This window comes from Neoarius graeffei, chromosome 10 (assembly GCF_027579695.1).
Source record: "Neoarius graeffei isolate fNeoGra1 chromosome 10, fNeoGra1.pri, whole genome shotgun sequence".
NCBI lineage: Eukaryota > Metazoa > Chordata > Actinopteri > Siluriformes > Ariidae > Neoarius > Neoarius graeffei.
This window is the reverse complement of record NC_083578.1, coordinates 18,374,769-18,400,047: the sequence shown is the minus strand read 5'-3', so window position 1 is coordinate 18,400,047 and position 25,279 is coordinate 18,374,769. Positions and strand designations below refer to the sequence as shown.

The window sequence follows — 25,279 nt, the reverse complement described above, 5'->3', positions numbered from 1 at the left end:
TATGTTTTCAGCCTCGACTTAAACCCTGACTCTGTGTCTGATTCCCGAACACTACTTGGAAGGCTGTTCCATAACAGTGGGGCTTTGTAAGAAAAGGCTCCGCCCGCTGATGTAGCCTTCACTATACGAGGTACCAGCAGATAGCCTGCACCTTTTGATCCAAGTAGGCGTGGCGGGTCATAGAGGAGCAGAAGTTCACTCAGGTACTGTGGTGCGAGACCATTTAGTGCTTTAAAGGTCAAAAGTAGTATTTTATAATCAATACGAAATTTGATTGGGAGCCAATGCAGTGTGGATAAGACAGGCGTGATGTGGTCATATTTTCTAGTTCTAGTAAGGACTCTTGCTGCTGCATTTTGAACTAACTGGAGCTTGTTTATGCACTTATTGGAACATCCAGACAGTAAGGCGTTACAGTAATCCAACCTGGAGGTAACGAAAGCATGGACTAGTTTTTCTGCGTCACGCAATGACATTAAATTTCTTATCTTTGCAATATTTCTGAGATGAAAGAAAGCTATCCGGGTGATGTTATCAGTATGAGTTTCGAATGAAAGACTGGGGTCAATAATCACTCCGAGGTCTTTTACTGCTGCACGTGAGGAGACAGAAAGGCCATCCAGAGTCACTGTGTAATCAGAAAACTTACTTCTAGCTGTATGTGGTGCTAGTACAAGTACTTCAGTCTTGTCAGAGTTAAGCAGAAGGAAATTAATAAGCATCCAGTGTCTAATGTCTTTAACACATTCCTCAATTCTATTAAGCTGGTGTCTCTCATCAGGTTTTGCAGAAACATACAACTGTGTGTCATCAGCATAACAGTGGAAACGAATACAATGTTTACGAATAATATCACCCAGAGGCACAGAAGGCGGCGGATTTCCCTTGTTCGTTGTTTTATCAACACGTTTGAGTTTGCTGTAGCAACAGTGAGTCAGCAGTGAAGGATTACTCCCTTTTTATTTGCATTTAGCGCAAATGGTTAAAGTAAATAGATATTTAAACACTGTTGCCTTGTTGCGTAATTGCCCTTGCTTGGCAGGTAAAGTCATTTCTTACATTAAGCGACTAGTCATCGCTTTGCTTCTGTTATGCTTTAACTTGTGAATACTTGCATCATGTAGGACAGATCACACATGAATTCATCATGCTGCCTTTGTCATGTTTGTACAGAAGAAAATTAAAATATATTTGATCCATTACCTCAGTCCCCACAGCATTTGAGCCACAGTGTAATAAATAGACCACTGTACGAAAATAACAGTTATATAAACGGCGTATGAATGAAGTAATCTGAGCGTCAGAAGTGAATGGAGTATACTCAGTGCGCAGTAACGCTTCTGTAATAGACAGGATTATGAGCTCCTCGTGTGAAACCTTGTAAGGCTCCTTCCATGCACAAACCCCAACTTTAGCATGAGGTGTGGAATGCAGTCGGAACAGGAGCCATGCTCTTCTCTCTCTCACCATGGTTTGGTAATTTAAAAAAAAATAAAAAGAAGAAAATGTTTAAGTACCCCCACAAACTCTCAAGGAAACGAAGAATTTGGAGTGTAGGTGTTAAGACGTGTAAGAACAAATGGCTGGTCCTGTTGGTGTGTGAGTAATGTAGGAGGCTACTACAGGTGCTGAAATTTGGCATCAGGGTAACCACTATTTATACAACAGGAAATAGCAAAAGCCATATCGGCGTTATGAATCCAACCTCAGCATCAATGAAACGTGTGTGTTCACATGAATACGAGCCAGTATTTGAAGTGTGAGACTGATATATGTGTAAATGGATACTGAAGCACATACAAGACATTTTAATAAATGCTGCACATTTTAAAGACCCTTGTAGAATACAGTGTGTATATACACACTCCCAGAAACATTTGGACACACTGCATTGACTGTACTTTGTATATCTTTCTTACAGACCTTCTGATAAAAGCTTATGGTTAATTTCTAAGACAACTGTAAATGTGTTCACTTATTTCGGAATCCAGTTTTTTACATAAAATGTAATTATTTCCCCAAACAACCTGGTTTGTATTTTACTTAAAAGTGCTCAGCATGTTTGGGACATTTAAGAAAGGAAACCTTCTTTTACGAAGCTGTTTGAGATGTCGCCAGCAAACTGTGCAAAGATTCATCAGGAACACTTAAGAATTTTAAAACGAATAGTATTGATTTATTTGACTTAAAGCATAGTTCCATGCTTGTGATGATGTCTTCATATATAACACACATTATTCTATCCAAATTCACTGGATATGAGCAATGATCCAATTCTTAATTTCCCTGAGGGAACCCTCCCAAAGGGATCAATAAAGTTTGATCTAATCTAATCGCATGCTCTGATTGGCTACTCTACTACTAGGATATCAGCTTGTATACCGTGAGTAGAGAAAAACAAAATGGCGGAGCGTGTTGCTGAACCAACCGAGGTAGAAATAAAAACTACTCGGGGGGGCCCAGAAAATACAAAAAAGCAACAAAATATGGAATGAAAGTATTTCATGGTAAGAACATGTATCTTTTAAAATATGTATTTCAAGAATTATTAGAGGGGCGGCACGGTGGTGTAGTGGTTAGCGCTGTCGCCTCACAGCAAGAAGGTCCAGGTTCGAGCCCCGTGGCCGGCGAGGGCCCTTCTGTGTGGAGTTTGCATGTTCTCCCCGTGTCCGCGTGGGTTTCCTCCGGGTGCTCCGGTTTCCCCCACAGTCCAAAGACATGCAGGTTAGGTTAACTGGTGACTCTAAATTGACCGTAGATGTGAATGTGAGTGTGTATGGTTGTCTGTGTCTATGTGTCAGCCCTGTGATGACCTGGCGACCTGTCCAGGGTGTACCCCGCCTTTCGCCCGTAGTCAGCTGGGATAGGCTCCAGCTTGCCTGCGACCCTGTAGAAGGATAAAGCGGCTAGAGATAACGAGATGAGAATGAAGAATTATTATAATAGCATTTTTGGGGCGGCACGGTGGTATAGTGGTTAGCACGGTCGCCTCATAGCAAGAAGGTTCTGGGTTCGAACCCAGCGGCTGGCGAGGGCCTTTCTGTGTGGAGTTTGTGTGGGTTTCCTCCAGGCGCTCCAGTTTCCCCCACAGTCCAAAGACATGCAGTTAGGTTAATATGGGACGGCATTGGGCTGAGGTGCCCTTGAGCGAGGCACCGAACTCCCAACTGCTCCCCGGGTGCTGTTAGCATGGCTGCCCACTGCTCTGGATGTGTGTGTGCGCTCATTGCTCGTGTGTGTTCACCGTTTCAGATGGGTTAAATGCAGAGAGGAAATTTCACAAGTGTGTGATGAATAAAGTTGTGCTGTCTTTTTTCACAAATTGCTACTGTTATTTCGCCGGTTTGTTTACGTTCTAAGCGGAAATGATTTTGTCGGACGTTTTGTATAAAGTTTTTATTTATCAAATTTGCAAAAAATAAAAAACTTTTTCTCAAAATCCAGTGAATGTGGATATAATAAAATAGTTATTCCGTTCAGTCTCGTCGTACATGGCTTATAGCCGACTTGGCGCATACGACTTGATTTCGTGGAATAACTGTTAAATATTCTGTAATAATAAACTTTTACGAGCATGTGTATCCTAACTTGACGAGCAGTGTGTTGCCGAGAAGTTGAAAACATATAATTTTTAGGAAAAAAAACCTCTACCATCTTATTTATTGCTTAAACACTAACAATATTTGTGAACCATTTTACAGGATATCTAAACCTATTCTCATCTCCTCCTGTCTCTGTCTGTTTGTAGTTCTTGAGTTTGATCATCGTCATTTGTTATGCAGCATCAACGTATGGCGGATATTCAGCAGTGGCTATTTGTGAGCTGGTCTTTGCCATCATCTTCTTTGTCGTCTTCATGATGGGGCTGGACAAACAGTTCCTGGTCATCAACTGGCTTTGGAGTGTAAGTAATACAGACAAAGTTCATTCACCTCCTTTTAGGCGGCAGCAGGAGGATATTTACCAACATCCTGTATGAAGAAACGGCATATATAATGCACATTAATTTCTCAATAAATACATTTTCTAAAATTAAACTCGCCAAGCGTCTTGTCCGTGCTACCATCTGTCCTGAAGAGTACAGATCCTGTTTCTAATGCAGGCTTTCGTCTAAACGGGGGAACAGGGGCGCTGCGCCCTCTTACTCTCGGCGTGCGCCCCCTTACCGACTCCGTGAAAACATCCCAGCAACACTACGTGACAATGTGTCTGATCATCAAATACGTTATAATTGCTCCAAAAATATTCCAATCATAGTAGATACACCGCCAGACGGTGCAAAAACAATCCGAATTGGCGTTTTCCAGACTGAGGCGCCATGTTGTTTAGTTGTTTACTTGTCGCGGCTGCTCTCGCGAGATTTGACATGGGTTACATACAAGGTCAGCTGACTTGTAGAGCGAGATTTCTCAAGACTGAATGACCTTTCACCCACCGGCGCGGGAGCTTTTGACAGAAGTAGTTCGCGAGTTGTTTTTGTTGACACTTGGGCATTTAAAGATGTCGTCCCGCGGCACGAAGCGGAAGAAAGCCAAAGACTGTCCGGGGCAGAAGAAGATTACTTCTTTCTTTTTCAGTGTTGACAGACAATTTGTTACAATTTCCCTCTCAGATAGCCTCAGAATGTCCCATTGGAGCATTTTTCAAAGGCTTTGCACGGCGGGGGGGGACAACCGGCACCATCTCCCCCCCCCGCTTCGCTCCCTCGCCATGGTGAGCGCCCTCATACTAAATTTTTCTAGAAAAAACCCTGCTAATGGAAAGCAATTATTTGAAAGTGTATTCCAAACAACAGTTTTATGAGAGAACTATATAATATCTTTTTGTTGGAACGCTTCCTATTTTTGTTGAGTCTTACTGCTGTGTTTTGAAACACTTCTGTATCATCACTTCCTGAAACAACACAGATTTGCTGCAACACTCCTATTAGACACAGCATCAAGTATTGCAGTAATACTAACCATTCAGCTCTGCATAATCACAATTTACACACATCACTTCAGACGTGTGCATGGTTATACTGGTCATTTTAATGTATATATATTCAGTAAAGGAATAGCAGAGTGTGCTGAATGTGCAGAAACACACCGATGGAACTAAACATACCTTTGTTTTCTTGTCTGCTTTAGGATTTGTTCCGCGCTGCGATTGGTGCACTGCTGTACATCATCACCTCTCTGATTTGTGTGATCCGTGGAGGCAAAGATGACGCGCGCATCGCAGGGGGGGTCAGAACTAACTTTCAGAATTTTCCTTTGCCTTTGATACGCGTGTTAAAATTAAATCAAGTTTTGCACTAGAGTCTGTATTTATATGTTCAAGTCATAGCCTTCTCTTAAGTTATACTGCATGTCATTACATGAGACATTTAATAATATGGATGGATCCATCCATCCATCCCGAGGGGATGTTAGGCATCCATTAGGCCAAATAAATAAAATAGTGTGTTTCCGGTAACCCGACCGATCGAGAATTTCCGCGTCGAAATTGCCGACCGTAAAGTTTTTATTACAAATTTCCCTCGATCTTTTAGTGTAAGCGGCGTTAGTTTGTCATAATTTTTTGTTTCAACGCATTCAAGTTGTGAAAGAAACGATAAAATGTTTCGCCACTTCTATCAGCCCTCCTCCATAAACATGGAAGCGCACTTGTATACTGAAGGAGGAAGGGAAAACTGAGCCGAGCCGCCATTTTGAATCCTCATTCAAGGCTGTAATGCAAATTGCTTCCTGTTCAGTATACAAGTGCACTTCCATGGCAGGGATAAACACTACATTTTACCGCCTATGTAGTCCCCTATTTATACAAATAGGAGTCATTCAGGATTCAGCCATGTTTGTGCTCGGTGTTTTTGCTCGACCCGAGTTCTACAGTAGGCTAGGCTAGGCCGTCTGCTTTTAATGGAAGTAGCCTAGCCTAGGACGTTATTTTCACATTATTTCTAGGTGTTTTCACGTTATTACATGAAAATATCATGAAATATCGCTTCCGTAGATCATAACTCGAACTCTCGCGATATTTTTTTTTTTTTTATTCGTTTAAAGATTTAAAACACTTTTATTTTATTATGATGTGTGGTATAAAGGATTCTGTCCCAAAATACTATTTTGTAAGATGTGTTAATTTTTTCGAACAAAATTTAAAAAATGAAGAAAAAAAAACTTTTTCCTACCTACCGACCTTATTTTAGTATTTCATGTTACCGGAAACACACTATTTTTTTTTTGGCCTTAGCTTATACAACTTATAAGAACACCAGTACACACAAGAATAACAAAAAAAGTTAAAAATGAGAAAAAAAAAGAGCGATTAGAAAGGCTGTCACTTGCATTAGCACCAAAAATTGTGATATGAAATTTATATTACTGAAATGTTCAAGACTCCAGAATAACAAAATGAACTAAAATTGACTGGTCTTTGTAAATATTAAACGAAAAGGGATTTTACTACTTTTTAAACTCTCTTATTTATACCCTTTCAGCTGTGTGTGTGTGTGTGTGTGTGTGTGTGTATATATATATATATATATATATATATATATATACATACACACACACACACACACACACCCCTGGTGTGAGAAGCATCCCAATCTGTCCATTATTTTCTGTCTCAGTGAAACAGCAGTGGATAATCTGTGCTGTTCTTTATTACAGGTGTTTGGACTTCTCGCTGGCATTTTGTTTGGTTATGATACCTACACAATTTTTACAGAAATCAAGAGCACCGGAGGGCGATCAGCCGTTTCCACAGGTATCAGTTGCTTATTGTAACATGTATACACACACACACACACAGGTCAAATGTTATTGTTAAAGTTGAACTGAAGGCAAATTTTTTTTATCATCAAAATTCTATTTCTCTCATTTTATTAAACATAGAAATGCATTTCTGACGGCTATTTTGTCACTGCTATAGCAACTTATGAGTGTTTGAAATATGCTAAGTATTATATCAGTCTGTATGTCAAAGCAATGGCCGTAAACGAGATCCGTTGAGACCTGTGCGAGACATCGTAGGACGGAAGTAAAATGTACAGCAGAAATCAAAGTGACCGACATCTGCCAACGTTGTCAAAAGACGCGCGCGCCCTCCTTCGAATGCTGATGTAATCAAGCCGGAAGTTTTGTTTGTTTTGATAGCAATCAGAAAAGTTTGAAAAAAGTAGGCAGTAATCGTCATTTAAACTCGTTTTTGTGCAATATTTCATTTGGAAAACAGTTTTCAAAATGGCGGCGCTGACACTTCGCGTTTCGAAGTCTCGCACAAGTCTCGTGAAGATCGCGCGGGTAAGCGACGCCTGCCGTGGACCAAACGAACTAAATTCTACATGGCTAAAAACCGAATAGGCCGATAAGTATAATATTTAATTGCAATTAGTTGCCAATACGAGTCACGATACAAGGTTACTAAAACCGAAAACGTAATTGAATAACACGCTAATTAAGAAATAAAGCAAGTTTAAAAATGATTTCAGTTCTCCTTTAATGAACCATTATGTGATTCGTACATGTAGGTTAAAAAGATACAAATCTTCAGGTTTTACCTTGCGTTGTTTGTTTGTATTTAATTAAAAAATAATCTCCTCGTACAACATGTTCTTATATTTATTGTTTTTATTTCACAGATGCTTGAACACTATTACAACAGCAGCAGCACCCGCTTGGGAAGACTTGGGAAGAAACAAGGGATTGAAACATTGGCAAGCTAAGAATTTCAAAGGTTTTCTTGGGATGATGAGGTCAATGTTGTGGAGTAGTGAATGCCATACAATGTTGAAAACATGAGACAAACAGACTGAAATATCTGAACTAGTTAAAGGGAGGCACTGTATAGGAAAGCAAGTTGTAATTATTACTTAAGCCAAAGCACCACAAATAATTGGAGATCCCATTTCAGAGCAGATATTTCAGCTGTTGAAACACTTCTTTTATGTCAGAACGGCTCCTTTTAACATCACACGGCGCGCTCAGACACGACTAGGGAATAAAGAAAGGAATAGATGAGACTCGGCACACTTTAAAAATGTTCAGTCCGTCTTGCCCAAGTGATCAAGCAAATATCACACCAAGAAAGGGAACTGAAAGGAAGAAATTTTAGCTCAGTTTTGGTTCGGAGCTTTGAGTTTGTTTAAAATACAATCTCCATTTGAAATGGCAAGGTTTAATGTTTCAGCCACAAATTATTATTTCTGACAACTAATATTTGAGAATTGTATTGGTTCTAGTTGTGCATTTGCTTAAAATAATTAATCTGAAGTGCTGCAGTTGTAGAGGTGAGATGTTTATCTGGTTAGTTAAAATACTAGCAGTAAAATGAATAGAAGTAATAATATAACTTTATAACAGTGTTTTGCCATATTTCTGTTTCATTTGTTTTTAGTATTTTGTTTGTTAAAAGAAAATCAAGGGTGCTAACAAACCCTGATGTTTAAATGACTGACCCAAGTCCCAAAAGTGGATTATAGATTTTTTCGTTTAAATATGTTCAGTGTACACTTGCAACAAGAATAAAGCTTGAATGCAGCCTCACTCTCCTATTACGAAATGATGATTCTATAGGAAATGGCTAAAAACCGCCACCTAATTTTTAGCCCTCTAAAGAACATGACTATGTATTCATTCATTCATTTGATATTGAACACACTTCTTTCCTTAATTTGTGATCTGGCCTAATTTTTTTTGTGTGTGTTATCGAAGTACAGTTTTCTTTCTAGATTCACACAGCCCTGTATAAAGAAATTCCAGTGTTTTACATTGTTTTATATGATCTCCTGTCTATGAAGACCTGCAGTTGTTTCTTTTCCCATGTAGTTCCCTGCTCACAAGGTTAATATGCTTTATTGCTTTTGACACAGTCTTGGTTTTTATTCTTTCATAATAAAAAATAGGCTACTGAAAATGTCATTATTAGTTGCCTGTACTGTAACAGTGCCTTAAGACTGTATTGTCAAAAACTCAGGATAAACCTTTCTTCCGACGTTCAACACTTATGTTTGTTCTTGATAAGAATGAGAGGATATTCTGCAGTATTTTATTTTGTCACATTTCTAATGTTACTGTTTTTTTTTCTTTTTCATAAAGCAATGCAGAATAAAAATCTTATAACCAAGTGCAAATATCTGTGGTACAGCCAATGGAAACTCAGCATTGTGGGAAATGGTTGAATGCAGCACTACCTTGTGTCTACAAAGAGAATACAACTTTAATTTACATTGACATTTCTGGCATTTGCCAGATGCCTTATCCAGATTGACTTTGAAGTCTCCGTCTGATTGATTTGTTTATTTCGAATATGAAAAGCAAAATAATAAAAAGAAAAATAAAATAAACATAATACATAGAAATACATATTTGAAAAGGAGTGAGAAGAAGTATAACTTATAAACTCCCACCCCTTCTACTTAAATAATGAATAACAATAACAAGCTTCCTTGTTACCTGTCTAGATGCTCATGCCTGGTACTTATAGATAAATAAAATGCATTTCTGACTTTGTATTTAGAAAAACCTAAATGTAATTTATATATCTCCATACCCATATATACATACATGCATGCACAAGCATAAACACATGTATACATGTACAGTGGGGCAAAAAAGTATTTAGTCAGTCACCAGTTGTGCAAGTTCTCCCACTTAAAAAGATGAGAGAGGCCTGTGATTTTCATCATAGGTATACCTCAACTATGAGAGACAGAATGAGAAAAAAAAAATCCAGAAAATCACATTGTCTGATTTTTAAAGACTTTATTTGCAAATTATGGTGGAAAATAAGTATTTGGTCAATAACAAAAGTTCATCTCAATACTTTGTTATATACCCTTTGTTGGCAATGACAGAGGTCAAACGTTTGCTGTAAGTCTTCACAAGGTTTTCACACACTGTTGCTGGTATTTTGGCCCATTCCTCCATGCAGATCTCCTCTAGAGCAGTGATGCTTTGGGGCTGTCGCTGGGCAACACGGACTTTCAACTCCCTCCAAAGCTTTTCTATGGGGTTGAGATCTGGAGACTGGCTAGGCCACTCCAGGACCTTGAAATGCTTCTTACGAAGCCACTCCTTCGTTGCCCGGGCGGTGTGTTTGGGATCATTGTCATGCTGAAAGACCCAGCCACGTTTCATCTTCAATGCCCTTGCTGATGGAAGGAGGTTTTCACTCAAAATCTCACGATACATGGCCCCATTCATTCTTTCCTTTACACGGATCAGTCGTCCTGGTCCCTTTGCAGAAAAACAGCCCCAAAGCATGATGTTTCCACCCCCATGCTTCACAGTAGGTATGGTGTTCTTTGGACGCAACTCAGCATTCTTTCTCCTCCAAACACGACAAGTTGAGTTTTTACCAAAAAGTTCTATTTTGGTTTCATCTGACCATATGACATTCTCCCAATCCTCTTCTGGATCATCCAAACGCTCTCTAGCAAACTTCAGACGGGCCTGGACATGTACTGGCTTAAGCAGGGGGACACGTCTGGCACTGCAGGATTTGAGTCCCTGGCGGCGTAGTGTGTTACTGATGGTAGCCTTTGTTACTTGGGTCCCAGCTCTCTGCAGGTCATTCACTAGGTCCCCCCGTGTGGTTCTGGGATTTTTGCTCACCGTTCTTGTGATCATTTTGACCCCACGGGGTGAAATCTTGCGTGGAGCCCCAGATCGAGGGAGATTATCAGTGGTCTTGTATGTCTTCCATTTTCTAATAATTGCTCCCACAGTTGATTTCTTCACACCAAGCTGCTTACCTATTGCAGATTCAGTCTTCCCAGCCTGGTGCAGGGCTACAATTTTGTTTCTGGTGTCCTTTGACAGCTCTTTGGTCTTGGCCATAGTGGAGTTTGGAGTGTGACTGTTTGAGGTTGTGGACAGGTGTCTTTTATACTGATAACGAGTTCAAACAGGTGCCATTAATACAGGTAACGAGTGGAGGACAGAGGAGCCTCTTAAAGAAGTTGTTACAGGTCTGTGAGAGCCAGAAATCTTGCTTGTTTGTAGGTGACCAAGCACTTATTTTACCGAGGAATTTACCAATTAATTAATTAAAAATCCTACAGTGTGATTTCCTGGATTCTTTCCCCCCATTCTGTCTCTCATAGTTGAAGTGTACCTATGATGAAAATTACAGGCCTCTCTCATCTTTTTAATTGGGAGAACTTGCACAATTGGTGGCTGACTAAATACTTTTTTGCCCCACTGTACATACATACACACATACATCCCTATATACACACACACACCTCCCCATACATACATACATACATACATATACCCATATAAATTATATCTATTATAAGCATACACCTTCACATACAGTACGCATGCACAACCCACGCACACAGACACGAAAAGTAACAGCAAAGTGTTCTCATAACACTTACGTAGTGCTACCCATCACCTCCCTCATCCTTGTACCGCTTGAAAATAGTGTCTTTGAACCTCATTTTAAACTGTTTCATGTTTGGACACTGCTTCAAGTCCATGGTGAACCTGTTCCATAGTCTCACCCCGCTAACTGAAACACAAAACCTTTTCCTGTTTGTACGAAATAAAGTTAAATTAAAGTTAATTTTTTTCCCTTAAATTATAACTCCCCTCATGGATACTGAATAATTTTTGTATATTTATTGGTAATAGATTATTTTTAGCTTTGAACATTATTTGAGCTGTTTGATAATCCACGATGTCTGTAAATTTGAGTAATTTGGAGTGTAAAAATAATGAGTTTGTGTGTTCCTGATAGCCAACGTTGTGAATGATCCGTATTGCTCTTTTTTGAATGATGGTTCGTGGCCGTAGTGATGTTTTGTAATTGTTGCCCCAAACCTCAGCACAGTATTGAAAGTATGGTGAGACTAGGGAACAGTAAAGAGCATGGAGTGATTTCTGATCCAAAACCTTTTTTGCCTTGTTTATTATTGCAATGCTTCTTGAGACTTTAGTTTGTACGTGTCTGATATGCGATTTCCAGTTGATTCTGTCCTCTATGGTTACCCCCAAAAATTTAATTTCGTGAACTCTTTCTATTTCAACTCCATCTATTTTTATTAGTACCTGTGTATTCAGTGTACATTATTTTTGTCTTGCTCAGATTTAGTGATAACCTGTTTCTATCGAACCATTTTTTTAGTTTGTTCGTTTCTATAGTGATGTCCTTCTGTAATTTTTGTAAGTTATCCCCAGAATAGAAAATATTTGTGTCATCAGCAAACAACACAAAATGCAATACCTTAGTGACTTTACATATCATTTATGTACAAAATGAAAAACATAGGGCCCCACAAGCAATGTCCAAACATGAAGAAACGCAGTCACCCAATTTCACAAACTGCTGTCTCCCACTTAAATAACTTTTCACCCAATCCAGCACTATTCCCCGATACCATATCTTTCCAGTTTCTTGATTAATATTTCATGGTTGATTGTGTCAAAAGCTTTTTTTTAAATCAATAAATACTCCAATAGCATATTGCTTGCGATCTATAGCATTTGTGATTTCTTCTATTGCCTCTATTATTGCCAGTGATGTTGACCTGTTTGACCTAAACCCATACTGATTCTCTGCGAGAATTTTGCGTTTTTCTAAAAATGTGTCCAATCTGTTGTTGAGTTTTTCCAGTATTTTTGCGAATTGTGGGAGCAAGGAGACAGGTCTATAGTTTGTGAAATGATGTTTGTTTCTAGCCTTGAACAGAGGTATAACTTTAGCTATTTTCATTTTATTTGGAAATGAACCGGTTTGAAATGATAAATTACAGATGTATGTTAATGGCTTAGCAATGCCCTCAATGACCTTTTTTATCAGTGACATATTGATATCATTAAAGTCAGTGGACTGTTTGTTCTTACATTTTTTAACAATATTCAAAATTTCATTTCCATCTACTGCTTGAAGAAACAATGAGCAAGGATTTCTCTCTAATAACTGTTCATCATATGTACCTGAATCAGGGATTTTTCTTGTAAGGTCACTTACAAAGAATTCATTAAAGCTATTAGCTGCATCTTTCATGTTATAATTTTCAGTATCCTTATCAATGAAATACTTTGGCAGATTATTGTGTTTAGATCCATTTCTTATAATATTGTTTAGTATTTTCCATATTCCTTTAATGTTATTTCTATTGTCATCTAATATCCTCTTATAGTAATCTTTCTTACTTGCCCTTATAATATCAGTTAACTTGTTCTTATATTTTTTATATTTATATTCTGCCTCTTTAGTTCTCTGTCTTATGAAATCTCTGTAGAGTGTATTTTTCTTTTTGCAAGCATTTTATAGACCTTTTGTAATCCATGGGCAATTTGTATATGCTAGTTTTCTGTTATATTTCTTAATTGGACAATGCTTATCATATAATGAGGAAAATATTCTTAGAAACTCGTTATATGTAAGGTCAACACTGACCTTACATACGTTATATGGATTGACACTGAAAAAGGTATAGACTTTGAATTAGATGGCTATGAACTCAGGTATATAAACAGACAAAATAAGGGTGGTGGAGGAGTTGCGATGTATATTGATAAATCTTTAGACTTCAGGGTTTTGAATGGAATGACAACTGGGATTGATAATCTACTTGAATGCTTAACAATTGAAATCTGCATGGAGAAGAATAAAGTTATTGTTAGCTGTATTTATAGAGCACCAGGGTCAAGCATAGATACATTCAGTGAGTGCATGGAAAGTGTATTTTCGAAAATAGGTAATAAAACTATTTTTATGTGTGGGGATTTCAATATTGACATATTAAATCCAAATAAACACAATGCTACAGACGAATTTATCAATACAATATATAGCATGAGCCTATTTCCAAGAATCACTAGACCCAGCAGAATTACATCTCATTCTGCCACTCTCATTGATAATATTTTCACCAATGGCGTTGATAATAATACAATAAGCGGATTATTAATCAATTACATAAGCGACCATTTGCCAGTTTTTACAGTTTGTGGCATCAGACACTGGAAAAAGTCAAACAAGCAAAGAGTATATAGACGAGTAAGAACAGAAGAATCCATTAACACACTAAAAAATGAATTATTGGAGTATAATTGGGATATAATATATATAAAGTCTCCGTCAATAAATACATCCTCATACAGGTTCATTAGGTCAGGTACTAAGAGTACTCTTAGTCTAAAAAGAGCTCACCAAGAGAGTGAATATAGAGGGAGAGCAGAAATGGACCATGCACTGAGCCTTGTGGGACACCAGTGGAGTAAGTATGTACGTATAGAGCGCATATGAATCCCCTCCGTGTCACCTGACATGACTGTCCATTGAGGTAGGAAGTGACACATTGCTTTGTGGTTTCATGAATTAAAAAATTCATGAGGAGGAACAAGAGAGTCTTATGGTTGACTGTGTTGGATGCTGCTGAAAGTTTTAAAGAGTGTATATATACTTCATATATGACAGTATCCACTAAATGGTCATTGTGATCCTTTGGCATTTCAGAAATTATAATAAAATCTTAAATACAAAGCTAAATTTGATACATAAAATAAATACATACATATACGCCAGTCAAGCTCGCTACATTTCTTGGTACGATAAGTTGAATTTACACTCACCACCAGTGGCGGCTGCTGGTTTTTAAAACGGGAAGCCCATTTTACGCATTCATCGTAAAACCTGTAGGCCGGATATCAAAGCATAGAAAGGTGTGCCCCATTAGCATAGTGAACTAGACAACCCTACCTAGTGGCAGAAATTATTTTTGCTTGTACATTTCATGTTATAGTCTGGCTTGCCAGGCTAGTGCCTCATATCCTTAATCAAAAATATCAAACATCCAAAAATCACTGGCTATTCAACGAAGAGCCTTGAACATCATACCCTGATATGCAACACAGAGTCTTTAACACAACACCCAGCTGTGCAACACATCCTTGAACATCTTCTGCAACACAGTCTGGAAATTCATAACCAGGTAGGCTATGCAACACACAGAACCTTGAATATTATACCCAGGTATAACCTATAACACAGAGCCCACCATTCTCTTAACATTACTGAACAATATACACACTTCAGATTCATGAACACTATTTATACACAAATTCTGCCCTCCGCTCCTTTTCCAGAAAATGGTCTGTGACCCTGTCATACCAGCTGGTTGTGCTTTCCAGAGACTTCACCAATTTCTGTTAGCAGCTAGCACTGCAGATCCCAATAAGGCTCAAGCTTGCCTACAACCAGATTGAACTACAAATGAAATAAACGAGTGAATTCATGAATGATCAAACTGATAGAATGGATGAAAGTTAACGGAGCACAACGAGTAATATTTACATTTATTTACAGAGTAATGTACAGAGAAATCAATGAGAAGAAACGTTTATATGAAAAGAAATTCGGACAGCACTTTGGCACACGACTACACTTTCTCGACATCTGCTAGGGACTGACTGATCATGCTTCCGTGTTCCTCGCCGAAGTACCGCCCTCCTCATGTCTTTCAAACACCACCTCCAATAATCCTTTATCAGCCCGGCTTCTTGTCCCTCCCACTGTCTCGTTTAGTCCCAGAGAAGCCTGGCTTCCCTGGAAGTGACGATTTTGTTGATTTTAACCAATAACAACTAGCCGAAATTGGCTGTTCAGAGCCGTCTCGTAGACTGCAACGGATACCCGGCTGCCAGTCAGTGTTGCCAGATACTGCTGACGTTTTCCATTCCAAAATATGTTCAAAACCCGCCAAAATGCACTTAAAACCGCCCAATCTAACTCTTAATAAAGGTATTATATCAGCTACATATAACTGCTTGTTAGGACTCAATACACACTCCACATCATATATCAAAACAAAATGGGAAACCGAATCAGGGACTGAAATAACAGATGAAGAATGGGAAAAAATATGGAAATTTCAATGGAAATGCACCAGTTCAATGAACTGGAGGGAATTTAACTGGAAAAAACTTAATCAGATATTTTATAACACCACATCAGAAATGCAAATTCAGTGACATTATCCCTGTTTGTTGGAGACAATGTGGCCATCAATGTGCAAACCACCACCATGTTTTCTGGGACTGCCCCAACATAAAAGCTTTTTGGTCTGAGATACATAAGGCCCTACAGGACATCTTTGAAGAAGATATTGCACTGGACTTTAAGACTTTGTACCTTGGATACGTTCCCGAAAACTGGCTGAAAGTGGACAAATATCTTATTAACATTCTATTGGTGGCCAGTAAAAAAGCCATCACCAGGAACTGGCTACAACCACACAGCCCAACAATTATTACGTGGAGAGATATTGTGGTGGAAATTTACAAGATGGAAGGAATAGCAGCACATGTTAACCAAAAAACTGAGGTTTTTTTGGACAGATGGTTGAAATGGTTTTATTTTGTCCCTGCCAAATGGCCAAATGAATCCTTACTATAAGTGTATATATTACGTATCCTTTTGTAAGTACATGTATGTGAAAGACTACTCCCTGTCTGTAAATAGTTGTTGTTACTGTTGTTGTCGTTTTTTTGTCCCCCCCATTTCCTGTCTCTCTTTTTTTTTTCTTTCTTGTTTTCATGTACCCACCACCCTTTACCTTGAAAAATAATAAAATATAAATAATAATAAAAAAAAACGCCCAATCTGGCAACACTGCTGCCAGTCCATAGAGCCCATTGAAATAAGAAAGGTTACAGCCTGGCAGCAAAGGTGATTCTCATAGCGAACTGCAAGTTCGTCAGACATCACTCAAATAAGTTACAGGATAGTTATGAACATAAATACAATCTTGGGCATATATTATGTTATGCAAATTATTGTTTTAATGAGAATTCAACGTTGTAGACGCCGCAGTTTGGGGAGAGAATTTTAGGGGAAGCTTGGCTTCCCTTGTTGTCTCTGAGAAATCGCCCCTGCTCACCACCCACTTTAATAGGAAAGCCTATATCCTTGCTCATTCATGCAACTGGTAAAACTTCGCCTGATCTTTTTCCAATCTTCAGTGGCCAGTTTCAGTGAGGCTGTGCATACTGTAGTCTCAGATTTCTGTTACTGGATGACACTGACATCCAGTATGGGCTTCTGCTGTTGGAGCCCATCTACAACCCTGATTCCAAAAAAGTTGGGACAAAGTACAAATTGTAAATAAAAACGGAATGCAATAATTTACAAATCTCAAAAACTGATATTGTATTCACAATAGAACATAGACAGCATATCAAATGTCAAAAGTGAGACATTTTGAAATTTCATGCCAAATATCAGCTCATTTGAAATTTCATGACAGCAACACATCTCAAAAAAGTTGGGACAGGGGCAATAAGAGGCTGGAAAAGTTAAAGGTACAAAAAAGGAACAGCTGGAGGACCAAATTGCAACTCATTAGGTCAATTGGCAATAGGTCATCAACATGACTGGGTATAAAAAGAGCATCTTGGAGTGGCAGCGGCTCTCAGAAGTAAAGATGGGAAGAGGATCACCAATCCCACTAATTCTGCGCCGACAAATAGTGGAGCAATATCAGAAAGGAGTTCGACAGTGTAAAATTGCAAAGAGTTTGAACATATCATCATCTACAGTGCATAATATCATTAAAAGATTCAGAGAATCTGGAAGAATCTCTGTGCGTAAGGGTCAAGGCCGGAAAACCATACTGGGTGCCTGTGATCTTCGGGCCCTTAGACGGCACTGCATCACATACAGGCATGCTTCTGTATTGGAAATCACAAAATGGGCTCAGGAATATTTCCAGAGAACTTTATCTGTGAACACAATTCACCGTGTCATCCGCCGCTGCCAGCTGAAACTCTATAGTTCAAAGACGAAGCCGTATCTAAACATGATCCAGAAGTGCAGACGTCTTCTCTGGGCCAAGGCTCATTTAAAATGGACTGTGGCAAAGTGGAAAACTGTTCTGTGGTCAGACGAATCAAAATTTGAAGTTCTTTATGGAAATCAGGGACGCCGTGTCATTCGGACTAAAGCGGAGAAAGACGACCCAAGTTGTTGTCAGCGCTCAGTTCAGAAGCCTGCATCTCTGATGGTATGGGGTTGCATTAGTGCGTGTGGCATGGGCAGCTTACACATCTGGAAAGACACCATCAATGCTGAAAGGTATATCCAGGTTCTAGAGCAACATATGCTCCCATCCAGACGACATCTCTTTCAGGGAAGACCTTGCATTTTCCAAGTTGACAATGCCAAACCACATACTGCATCAATTACAGCATCATGGCTGCATAGAAGAAGGGTCCGGGTACTGAACTGACCAGCCTGCAGTCCAGATCTTTCACCCACAGAAAACATTTGGCGCATCATAAAACGGAAGATACGACAAAAAAGACCTAAGACAGTTGAGCAACTAAAATCCTACATTAGACAAGAATGGGTTAACATTCCTATCCCTAAACTTGAGCAACTTGTCTCCTCAGTCCCCAGACGTTTACAGACTGTTGTAAAGAGAAAAGGGGATGTCTCACAGTGGGAAACATGGCCTTGTCCCAACTTTTTTGAGATGTGTTGTTGTCATGAAATTTAAAATCACCTAATTTTTCTCTTTAAATGATACATTTTCTCAGTTTAAACATTTGATATGCCATCTATGTTCTATTCTGAATAAAATATGAAATTTTGAAACTTCCGCATCATTGCATTCCGTTTTTATTTACAATTTGTACTTTGTCCCAACTTTTTTGGAATCGGGGTTGTATTTCAAGGTTCCACATGTGCATTCTGACTTGCTTTTCTGTTCATTATGGTTGTAAAGAGTGGTTATTTGAGTTACCATAGCCTTCCTGTTGGTTCAAATCAGTGAAAATCCCAGGACATCAGTTCCTGAAATACTCACCAACAACCATGCAACAAAGTCACTTATGTTTCTACAGTCGATGTTGTAACTGAATGTTCACATCAAATACCAGAATGGAGGGAAATGTGATCTCTGGCTTTATCTGCAGCATGGTTGTTGGTACCAGATGGACTGGGGTGGGTTTCCCAAAAGCACCGTAGCACAAAGATCATCATTAAATGTTAGAGTGAGCATCACAATGAACACTCTCTCTCCTAGTTAAGATGCTCTTAGCGTTAAGGGGCTATTGGGAAACCCACCCTTGGTTTGAGCAGAAACTGTTGATCTGGGAATTTCAGACAACAGTCTCTAGAGTTTACACAGAATAATGAGGAAAAACAGTAAGCATCTTGTGTGTAGAGGGTCTCGGATGGGTTTCCCATAAGCCTCTTAACACTAAGAATATCTCAACTAGGAGAGAGAGTGTTCATTGTGATGCTTGCTCTACCGTTTAACGATGATCTTTGTTCTATGATGCTTCTGGGAAACCCACCCCTGAGCTGACAGGATGTCCATAGACACTCACATAATCACTCTTTACAACTGCTGCAAGCAGAAAAGCATCTCAGAATGCACAACACATAAAACCTTAAGGTGGATGGGCTACAACAGCAGACAACCACATCCGATTCCACTCCTGACTGCTAAAAACAAGAATCTAAGATTATCATGGGCACAGACTCACTGAAACTGGACAACTGAAGACTGGAAAAAGACCAAGTGAATTTTTTTCCCCCTAATTTTCAACTGTCTACTTGGGGTGAGTCTGTGCTCTGTTGCCTCAGGTTCCGGTTCTTGGCTGACAGGAGCGGAACCCAATGTGGTCTCTGTTGTTGTACTGTACTCCAGCCATCTCAAGGATGTTTTGTAGATTTTTTACAACTCTTTTTATTGGGGTTTTCAGAACATATTTACAAAGACAAACATACAAAGAAATAAAGACAACTAGGATGTCAAATAGAAAAATTAGTGTTTGCTGACTTCTAATTAGATGTGGCTAGTTTGCAGGAAGAGTAAGTGTGCTGTTATTGAAGTGATCTATAAAGCGTTGCCAGGTCTTGTAGAATTTATCCTCACACCCTCTCAGTGAGGTTTTTTTTTCTAAATCCAAATTCTGTATAACATCTTTCATAAGAGCAGATTGAGTTGGGACTTGCTGCTTCCAGTTTAATATCATCAGCCTGTGTGCTAAAAGGGTTATAAATAATCTCATGCGATGTTGAGAGCTGGTTAGCATGAGATCTGAACCCTTGACTCCAAAAAGTACCATCAATGGATTAGGATCAATAGATTTACCCATGATGTCTGAAATTGAAAAATGTTTTGCCAATATATTACGATTCTTTGGCACTGCCAGAACATATGGGCAGGTGAATAATGAAGCAGGTGACTGCCCACAGCGATCACGTACATGATTCATACCTGGATACATTTTAGAGTTTTTCTTTGATATATGTACGGTAAGCAATGTAAACCTTTGAACTGTAAGAATCCTTGTCTAGCACAGATTGAAGATTAATGTATTGGTGTTTGGGCCTCCGCACACAGCTCCTGTGTAATGGCTACACCTAGATTGTCTGCCCAGGCTGTCTTAAAATAATCTAAGGAGGTGGTATGGTCTAAACATGAAAGTTTGTTATAAATAATGGAAATGCCACCTTTGGCCAGGGGAAATTTAGCCAGAAAGATGGATTCTATAGGTGAGCTATTTGGAAACCTTAAGAAGGACATAGTGTTTTTTTTTTTTAACAAAATAGTGTAGCTGTAGATATCTGAAAAAATGTGTGTGGCAGGTCGAATTTATCTTGTAATTGTTTAGATGTTGAGAATATACCATAAATGAAAATATCTCTGAAGGAAAGAATACTTTTCCCTTTTCCCGGTTATATAAATAAAGAAATATCTGAATCTGAGCCTTCAGGAAAAATGCAGTGTTGAAAATATGCAATGGTGGTTCTAACCACTAGAGGGCAGCACATTCATATGTGTATACAAGTGTGTGTGTGTGTGTGTGTGTGTGTGTGTGTGGGTATATATATATATATATATATATATATATATCTCATCTCATCTCATTATCTCTAGCCGCTTTATCCTTCTACAGGGTCGCAGGCAAGCTGGAGCCTATCCCAGCTGACTACGGGTGAAAGGCGGGGTACACCCTGGACAAGTCGCCAGGTCATCACAGGGCTGACACATAGACACAGACAACCATTCACACTCACATTCACACCTACGGTCAATTTAGAGTCACCAGTTAACCTAACCTGCATGTCTTTGGACTGTGGGGGAAACCGGAGCACCCGGAGGAAACCCACGCGGACACGGGGAGAACATGCAAACTCCGCACAGAAAGGCCCTCGCCGGCCACGGGGCTCGAACCCGGACCTTCTTGCTGTGAGGCGACAGAGCTAACCACTACACCACCGTGTGTGTGTGTATATATATATATATATATATATATATATATATATATATATATATATATATATATATATACAACCCCGATTCCAAAAAAGTTGGGACAAAGTACTAATTGTAAATAAAAACGGAATGCAATAATTTACAAATCTCAGAAACTGATATTGTATTCACAATAGAACATAGACAACATATCAAATGTCGAAATTGAGACATTTTGAAATTTAATGCAAAATATTGGCTCATTTGAAATTTCATGACAGCAACACATCTCAAAAAAGTTGGGACAGGGGCAATAAGAGGCTGGAAAAGTTAAAGGTACAAAAAAGGAACAGCTGGAGGACCAAATTGCAACTCATTAGGTCAATTGGCAATAGGTCATTAACATGACTGGGTATAAAAAGAGCATCTTGGAGTGGCAGCGGCTCTCAGAAGTAAAGATGGGAAGAGGATCACCGATCCCCCTAATTCTGCGCAGACAAATAGTGGAGCAATATCAGAAAGGAGTTCGACAGTGTAAAATTGCAAAGAGTTTGAACATATCATCATCTACAGTGCATAATATCATCAAAAGATTCAGAGAATCTGGAAGAATCTGTGTGTGTAAGGGTCAAGGCCAGAAAACCATACTGGGTGCCCGTGATCTTCGGGCCCTTAGACGGCACTGCATCACATACAGGCATGCTTCTGTATTGGAAATCTCAAAATGGGCTCAGGAATATTTCCAGAGAACATTATCTGTGAACACAATTCACCGTGCCATCCGCCATTGCCAGCTAAAACTCTATAGTTCAAAGAAGAAGCCGCATCTAAACATGATCCAGAAGCGCAGACGTCCTCTCTGGGCCAAGGCTCATTTAAAATGGACTGTGGCAAAGTGGAAAACTGTTCTGTGGTCAGACAAATCAAAATTTGAAGTTCTTTATGGAAATCAGGGACGCTGTATCATTCGGACTAAAGAGGAGAAGGACGACCCAAGTTATCATCAGCGCTCAGTTCAGAAGCCTGCATCTCTGATGGTCTGGGGTTGCATTAGTGTGTGTGGCATGGGCAGCTTACACATCTGGAAAGACACCATCAATGCTGAAAGGTATATCCAGGTTCTAGAGCAACATATGCTCCCATCCAGATGACGTCTCTTTCAGGGAAGACCTTGCATTTTCCAACATGACAATGCCAAACCACATACTGCATCAATTACAGCATCATGGCTGCATAGAAGAAGGGTCCGGGTACTGAACTGGCCAGCCTGCAGTCCAGATCTTTCACCCATAGAAAACATTTGGTGCATCATAAAACGGAAGATACGACAAAAAAGACCTAAGACAGTTGAGCAACTAGAATCCTACATTAGACAAGAATGGGTTAACATTCCTATCCCTAAACTTGAGCAACTTGTCTCCTCAGTCCCCAGACGTTTACAGACTGTTGTAAAGAGAAAAGGGGATGTCTCACAGTGGTAAACATGACCTTGTCCCAACTTTTTTGAGATGTGTTGTTGTCATGAAATTTAAAATCACCTAATTTTTCTCTTTAAATGATACATTTTCTCAGTTTAAACATTTGATATGTCATCTATGTTCTATTCTGAATAAAATATGGAATTTTGAAACTTCCACATCATTGCATTCCATTTTCATTTACAATTTGTACTTTGTCCCAACTTTTTTGGAATCGGGGTTGTATATATATATATATATATATATATATATATATATATATATATATATATATATATATATATATATATATATATACTACTGTAGCAAACTTATGTCTAATGAAAAGCTGTGAATAAATACTGGGACTTTACTTAAACAAAATCCATTAGTAAATAACACATTTCACCTTTGTAAGAAGAAAAAAAAAATCCTACTTAGACTTTGGTTCAAGCAAAGCCAGCTCAGTAAACAGGAGATGTAAGGCTTGTTTAGACTTAGACTCCACAGCCACCAGATGGCCCTCTAACAAATGTAAAGTTTAAAACTGTTGTAGTGAGTTGTGTCTCATCATGACTATGCCCTAGATCACATGCTACTTTGGGCGGCACGGTGGTGTGGTCGGCTCACAGCAAGAAGGTTCTGGGTTTGAACCCAGCAGCTGGCGAGGGCCTTTCTGTGTGGAGTTTGCATGTTCTCCCTGTGTCTGCGTGGGGTTCCTCCGGGTGCTCCGGTTTCTCCCACAGTGCAAAGACATGCAGTTAGGTTAATATGGGACAGTCTTGGGCTGAAGTGCCCTTGAGCGAGGCACCGAACTCCCAACTGCTCCCCGAGCGCTGTTAGCATGGCTGCCCACTGCTCTGGGTGTGCATGTGTGTGTTCACTGCTTCAGATGGGTTAAATGCAGAGAGGAATTTCCCAAGTGTGTGATGAATAAAGTTGTGCTTTCTTGTGCTTTCTACTAAATATCCTGTGAAACTAGTATGTTATGCCATCAACAGCATGGTGTTCAGACATAATAATGGGTCTTGTAAATACAACCCCGATTCCAAAAAAGTTGGGACAAAGAACACATTGTAAATAAAAACGGAATGCAATAATTTACAAATCTCAGAAACTGATATTGTATTCACAATAGAACATTGACGACATATCAAATGTCGAAAGTGAGACATTTTGAAATTTCATGCCAAATATTGGCTCATTTGAAATTTCATGACAGCAACAAATCTCAAAAAAGTTGGGACAGGGGCAATAAGAGGCTGGAAAAGTTAAAGGTACAAAAAAGGAACAGCTGGATTAGCAAATTGCAACTCATTAGGTCAATTGGCAATAGGTCATTAACATGACTGGGGATAAAAAGAGCATCTTGGAGTGGCAGCGGCTCTCAGAAGTAAAGATGGGAAGAGGATCACCAATCCCCCTAATTCTGCGCCGACAAATAGTGGAGCGATATCAGAAAGGAGTTCAACAGTGTAAAATTGCAAAGAGTTTGAACATATCATCATCTACAGTGCATAATATCATCAAAAGATTCAGAGAATCTGGAAGAATCTCTGTGCGTAAGGGTCAAGGCCGGAAAACCGTACTGGGTGCCCGTGATCTTTGGGCCCTTAGACGGCACTGCATCACATACAGGCATGCTTCTGTATTGAAAATCACAAAATGGGCTCAGGAATATTTCCAGAGAACATTATCTGTGAACACAATTCACCGTGCCATCCGCCGTTGCCAGCTAAAACTCTATAGTTCAAAGAAGAAGCCGTATCTAAACATGATCCAGAAGCGCAGACGTCTTCTCTGGGCCAAGGCTCATTTAAAATGGACTGTGGCAAAGTGGAAAACTGTTCTGTGATCAGACGAATCAAAATTTGAAGTTCTTTATGGAAATCAGGGACGCCGTGTCATTCGGACTAAAGAGGAGAAGGACGACCCAAGTTGTTATCAGCGCTCAATTCAGAAGCCTGCATCTCTGATGGTACGGGGTTGCATTACTGCGTGTGGCATGGGCAGCTTACACATCTGGAAAGACACCATCAATGCTGAAAGGTATATCCAGGTTCTAGAGCAACATATGCTCCCATCCAGACGACGTCTCTTTCAGGGAAGACCTTGCATTTTCCAACATGACAATGCCAAACCACATACTGCATCAATTACAGCATCATGGCTGCGTAGAAGAAGGGTCCGAGTACTGAACTGGCCAGCCTGCAGTCCAGATCTTTCACCCATAGAAAACATTTGGCGCATCATAAAACGGAAGATACGACAAAAAAGACCTAAGACAGTTGAGCAACTAGAATCCTACATTAGACAAGAATGGGTTAACATTCCTATCCCTAAACTTGAGCAACTTGTCTCCTCAGTCCCCAGACGTTTACAGACTGTTGTAAAGAGAAAAGGGGATGTCTCACAGTGGTAAACATGGCCTTGTCCCAACTTTTTTGAGATGTGTTGTTGTCATGAAATTTTAATATCACCTAATTTTTCTCTTTAAATGATACATTTTCTCAGTTTAAACATTTGATATGTCATCTATGTTCTATTGTGAATAAAATATGGAATTTTGAAACTTCCACATCATTGCATTCCGTTTTTATTTACAATT

The 25,279-nt window shown here is 39.3% G+C and overlaps 1 protein-coding gene across 1 annotated transcript in view; it reads left to right on the top strand.

Moving 5' to 3' along the window:
• Positions 1-9,118, top strand: part of plp2b (proteolipid protein 2b) — a 32,456-nt gene extending 23,338 nt beyond the window's left edge. The window contains exons 2-5 of the mRNA XM_060930731.1: positions 3,749-3,904; positions 5,130-5,228; positions 6,657-6,753; positions 7,628-9,118. Coding sequence (XP_060786714.1) covers positions 3,749-3,904; positions 5,130-5,228; positions 6,657-6,753; positions 7,628-7,635 — 360 coding nt within the window. The 3' untranslated portion in view covers positions 7,636-9,118. The remainder of the gene's footprint in view (positions 1-3,748; positions 3,905-5,129; positions 5,229-6,656; positions 6,754-7,627) is intronic.
• Positions 9,119-25,279: the final 16,161 nt, after the last annotated feature.